At 44.3% G+C, this 6,000-nt stretch overlaps 1 protein-coding gene across 1 annotated transcript; it reads left to right on the forward strand.

Moving 5' to 3' along the window:
• The first annotated feature begins 1,826 nt into the window (after window positions 1-1,826).
• Window positions 1,827-5,588, forward strand: LOC101781289 (purine permease 3). The gene is made up of 3 exons (XM_012843886.3): window positions 1,827-1,844; window positions 1,934-2,812; window positions 4,980-5,588. The coding sequence occupies exons 1-3, from the start codon at window positions 1,827-1,829 to the stop codon at window positions 5,310-5,312; spliced, it is 1,230 nt and encodes a 409-aa protein (XP_012699340.2). The 3' UTR covers window positions 5,313-5,588.
• Window positions 5,589-6,000: the final 412 nt, after the last annotated feature.

The following is a 6,000-nucleotide window of genomic DNA, read 5'->3' on the forward strand; positions in this document are numbered from 1 at the left end:
GATTTGACAACTGTCATCTAAAGAAAAAGTAGTCCGCGCGGCAGCAGCTTAGCCTATCAGGCACCAACAACACATTCGATGCGTTATTAAATAATGAGATGTCAGCGCAGCTGGTGTGCATGCATGCAATAGAAGATAAAAAAAAATGATGACATCATCCACATGCATACATATCCGAACCTAAAAAAGCTATAAATCGCAAACTAATCATCAAAATAAAATTCTGATTGCATCACTATATTTCTTATGATAAGATCTTCAAAACAAGACAACACATGACTATATCTAGGTGAAATTTTAAAAAAATATATTTTTAAAATGAAATATTAATTTTGATTACAACGAACAAGTACTTGAGTAACTAGAACAAATGATTGTTTCATGAAAAAAACTAACATGACGAACAAATAATATAAATAATGAATAAAATATTGAACATCAAAATAAGTGATTGTGTGACGTGAACGATAGATTGAAAATTTGGTCGTGTAGGACAAAACAGTAGAATGAACATTAAGTTGGAAGATTCATAAATCAAACAAATTATAATTGTACTTATCAAACAGATTATATAAATTCATGGAATAAAAAATTATAAGCCCAAAACAAATTATATGAACCCACAAAACAAAATAGTTGTACACTCAAACAAATTATATGAACTTATGGAACAAAATCTATATACCTCGAATAAATTGTAGAAACTCACAGAATAAATATTTACACACCTAGAACAAAATATATCAACTCATCGAACAAAAGTTGCACACTTGGAACAAATACATTATGAATACATATATAGAACAACTAACTATACTAAGTAGTAGCCAAAATTCTCCAGTGGAGTAATTTAAAATATAAAATTAGCACCTTTTCACTAATTATGTACTAAGAAAAATATACGCAAGATCATAAATAATAAAAAAGTAAAGAGTAAAAACAAAAAATAACAGAGAGAGGGAAATAAAAAAGAAAAAATGAAAGATAAATTAGGTAGTCAAGAAGGAACATTAAATAAATATTATAATATGAAAAATTAAATAGATAAAATTATATATCAAGTAAAGGAGGATGAAAACTAACTAAACATAATAAGCAATAAGTGAATAAAGAATGGATAAAGAAGAATAGAATAAGAAATACGAGGATGAAAAAGGAAAACATGAGATGGGGAGTAAGGGAAAGTAAAAAGAAAACAAAAATAATGTAAATGATTTAAAGAAGAAGGAAGAAGAAAAGAACACTTTAATATTATGAAAGAAAAGATATAAACAAATATAAAATAAGCATGGAAAAATATAAAGGAAATAAGAACACAGAATAAATAAAGAAGAAAAGTTACCAGCTACATACAATGCTTTAAGCATTTAAACTTACCTAACAATTTTCTACTACTCTTGATACGAAGAAGAGTCGCTTTCAATGTACAGGAAAGATGCTTAACAAGTGAAAGTGAAGTCAGCCTATACTGTAAGATACCGTACCTCTCGTCGTTATTCGTAAAGAGGCTATTTTTAGTGCAGACCATCATCTCACCAATAGTATGTAGTAGTCCATCCTGCATCAAAATTCCTTCGTCTACTTTTGGTGGACTGAAACAGTCAGAAAAAGCAAATATAAAATGATTATAGGGCAGCCCACGCGGAGATCCTTTAGACGATAAGTCGATATCCATTGCATACGCGATGTATAGTCGCGGGCCCGGCGCGGAGCCGCCTACGAGGCCGTCCATCAATCGCAGAACAAATGGGCCGTGGGCGACGGATAGTTCGCGTGGCGCCAAAGAGACGACGACAATCGCAGGCAGTAAATGATGGGCCGAAAGGATGGCATCTCCGGCTTTCGTGCGCGATCGAGTTTCTGAGGCCCAGCCGTTGTTTGAGATTTGAGACTACTTTTCTGCACTGCTGCTGCTTGCTGCTTGCTGCCGTAGATACTGTCTGTCTACTTTTCTGCCTGCCCCTTGCTGCTACAAGAGACCCAACAACACACCGGCCCTTTGGCCTCATCCAGCCATCCTGGATCCGGCGTCACCGTTGCATCTAAATTCCAAAGCGCAGTGCCAGACACAGCCACGGCCGTAGCCCGTAACGACTCGCCGCCCACACGCAGCAAGACGACGATGGGACGCCTCCTGGTCGCGCTCAACTGCACGCTGCTCGCCCTTGGTGGCACGGGCGGGCAGCTCCTTAGCCGCCTCTATTACATCAACGGTGGCCAGCGGCAGTGGCTCTCCGCGGGGCTCCAGACCGGCGGCTGGCCGCTGCTGCTGATCCCCCTGGCAGGTTCCTACGCCAGCCGCCGCGCGCGCGACCGGGGCGCTCCCGTCCTGCTCTCCCCGCCGCGCTTTCTGCTGGCCGCTGCGGGGCTCGGCGTCATCACGGGCGTCGACGACTTCCTCTACGCCTGGGGGCTCGAGTTCCTTCCCGTCTCCACCTCCGCGATTCTCATCTCGACGCAGCTCGTGTTCACGGTGCTCTTCTCGTTCCTCATAGTGCGGCACCGGCTGACGGCGGCGACCGTGAACGCCGTGGCTCTGCTGACGGTGGGCGGCGTCGTGCTGGGGTTGCACGTCTCCTCCGACCGCCCCGAGGGGGTAACCAGGGGCCAGTACTGGCTGGGCTTCGTTCTCACCCTCGGCGCCGCGGCGCTGGGCGGGGTCCTCATGCCGCTGGTCGAGCTCGCTTACAAGTGCGCCGCGGGCGGCGGCAGAGTCCTGACGTACTCTGTGGCGATGGAGTTGCAGCTGGTCATTGGGTTAGTCGCCACCGCGTTCTTCACCGCCGGCATGATCGTCAACAAGGACTTCCAGGTACGTGCCAACATGCCTCCTGCGTCTACGCCTACGTGCCACTTCTCCACTAGCCTCGCCAATGCGCACGTTGAACAATTTTTTATTGAAATGAGCGTGGGTAGCAATCATCCGTGCATCTTATTTTGCATAAGAAAATCACTCCCCCGTGCCTGCGTCGTCGCTGTATCCAAACCGTCGAGCGAGACTCCACACCTAGGCAGACCGCAGATGACAGCCACACCCCTGTGTGACACACTTTGAGCGAGCTGTGCCTGCTGGAGATGGTCTTGCATAATTTGATCTTGTATATCTCTCCGTCCCAAATTATACTCCCTCCCTTTATTTTTATAAAGCGTAATACGACTCACGGTCTTACAAATTACACTTTGACCATCCATTTATCTTATATTATATTGTTTATGGTTATAAACTTATGATCATTGGAGAGTACATTTGATTACAAATCTAACAATTTCAAATTTATACTATAAAAAATAAAAAGTGATAGTTAAATTATTGATCAAAGATGGTAAAGTTTTACTTATTTTTTTACGAAAACGGCAGGAGAGACCCCTCCCATATTTTTGCATATATATAAAAAGGGAGTATTTATAGAGGTAAAGGCTTCAAGCCTCAAAAAGAAAAAGGTGGAATTCTACGAGAGACTACTCAACAAGTATTTATCCTCTCCTTGAACGCTGATTTTGCCCTTAGGGGGACCAGCCGTAGCTCCTCCACAAAGCTCACTCTCCAAGTTGTAGCTCCTCCACAAAGCTCACTCTCCAAGTTGCAAAAGACACGGAGCCTCTTTATCAAAGACAATGCTATTTCGATGACACCATAAACACCAGGCCGTCACAATGACCATCTCCCTGAAGATAGTTGAGCCAAATCTTTCTCTTGCTTGGATGACCATGTCGATATGCGTGTGCGCCTTACAAATAAAAACGGAAGGAGTACATATCAAAAGCTATATATCTGGAAAATTCAAAATAAATAATAATTTAGGATGGTGGGAGTACTAAACTTATACGAGGAATCGTACCCGCCCGTAATTGGCCGATCTCGAACGGCACCAATACCCACACATTTTTGCAGACGGGATTCCCATATAAGAGTAAGCATCAGCACTTATTTTCCGTATCGTTCTGGCGGCTCAGAAGCCTCAGATACGATTGTGCTTGGTCCATTCTTCACGGCACAAAGCAATTGCGAGTGGTAGAAAGTTGCGAGTGGAACTCGTGGCTGCAGCGTCGGTCTAAAAGCCTGTCGAGTCTGGGCTGTGCATTCAGTTTCATCGCGCAGATTTACATCAAAATTAGTGCTAGTAAAATTCTTCAAGTAGAGATATTCATTCAGAGAACAAAAGACGCAAATATTATAGCTGGAAAGACAAATCAGCTCATCCGCTGAATGCTTCCACCCTCGATTGTTATGTTATAGGAGCTACTATCTGGAAGGACTTATACCGAAATGTCTTCATCGGTGAAGGAAAAAAAAAATAGCTTCACCTAGCTTTCTATCATTTTTGTCTCAGTTTCAAAAACAGGTTCGCGTTATAGTACCTCAATTTGTACAAAACAGGTGAAGTCCAAGGCAATGAAGCCCTCCCAAACAGGCTCATGCATACTGTCTTCTGGATGCCCTTTACCACCGAATAAATGCTATGTTTGTGTGGGATCGGGACTTGAAAGCTTTTAACTTTTGATTCTGAACTGACAGTATGCAAGATTTGCCTTGTACCTAGCGAAAATGAGTACATAGTTGACTGGCCGGCGATGAGTTGCCCAACGAATCATCCACTGTTCTCAAGGACGAGCAGATTGTCATCGTTCCCGTCTTCTCCTTTCCGGGATACCTTTTGTTCGCATAATCTAGGCCATTTCTGAAGCATATATTCAAAAGGGCATCTTGCGCGAAATATTTGCCAGTTCATAATGAACACTTCTTGTTATTTTTGAAAAGATGGCGCATGTGAGATTTTTTACAAGTACAAAAAAACTCATGCTTTTGTGGAACACACTTTCCGCTTTCTCTTTATGTTATTTGTTTCTTTTTTGCACACGGCTGCATGATGATGCACCCAATGAGGGAGCTTAATTACACTCATGCTGGAATTTGCAAGTGATTACTGAACGTCTGCTCCGCATATTTTTCCTGAGCAAATCTGCCGTTGTGCTTGCAGGCGATCCCAAGTGAGGCGAAGCGCTTCGAGCTGGGGGAGGCCCGGTACTACACGGTGCTGGTGTGGGCGGCCGTGCTGTGGCAGTTCTTCTTCCTGGGCGCCGTGGGGGTCATCTTCTGCGTGCACACGCTGCTCGCGGGCATCCTCATCGCGGTCTTCATCCCGGTCACCGAGGTGGCCGCCGTGATCTTCCTGCACGAGAAGTTCAGCAGCGAGAAGGGCGTGGCGCTGGTGCTCTCGCTCTGGGGCCTTGCGTCCTACTCCTACGGCGAGTGGAACGAGGCCAGGGCCAAGAAGAACACCGAGGCCGTAGCGGAGGCCCAGGCCTCTTGATTCGTGTAATGTAATTAAGTCAGTAACTGTGGACGATGATGAGAGAGGCTCTGATGTGTTCCCGTTATACTCTCTGTACGTATATGCTTTGGTTGTGGCCGCGTGGATGGAGTCGCGTCAGTCATCAGCAGGAATGATCTACAATCTTCTCTTCTGTAGTTCTGTTCAGTTGTGTGGGCAATGTTGTACTGCATCTGCAAGGTGCATGGAGGATGGAGGTGCGGTGCTACAGTAGTATATTTTGGTTTTTCAAGCAAACAGATCATGAAGCTTTAATGGGCCGAAAGGATGGCATCTCGGTCTCTCGTGCTGGCTTGCAATAGTCTGCGAGGTGGGAGGCCCAGCCGTTGTTCGACCTTTTCCACCCGTAAGTTCTAACGATACACTGTCGCTACTATTGCCTCAGCTGCTGCCGTGGTTAGCAGAAGTGCAGAACTGTGCAAAGCAGTATAGGTCTTCTTCAGCTTCTGGCTGCCCGGTGTTAAAAAAAAAAGCATAGTAATGCTCGCCGATTTAAACCTTATCACGAAAGCGGATCATTCCACTGTGACGGATGCATGCTGTCAGGAGTAAAATGCACACGCGATCCCTAAACTTGCGTGAGTGTGTCACTTAGGTCCATCAATTTTGAAAATCCAATTTTCGTACATGATTTTTAACTTTTAAAGTTATTCATCGCAGGTCCACG

Source organism: Setaria italica, chromosome II, assembly GCF_000263155.2.
Source record: "Setaria italica strain Yugu1 chromosome II, Setaria_italica_v2.0, whole genome shotgun sequence".
NCBI lineage: Eukaryota > Viridiplantae > Streptophyta > Magnoliopsida > Poales > Poaceae > Setaria > Setaria italica.

Bases quoted from the DNA above. Each gene is read 5' to 3' on its own strand.
- LOC101781289 (XM_012843886.3), top strand. The intron at 2,813-4,979 runs GTACGTGCCAAC...TTGTGCTTGCAG, and splicing joins TCGTCAACAAGGACTTCCAG to GCGATCCCAAGTGAGGCGAA.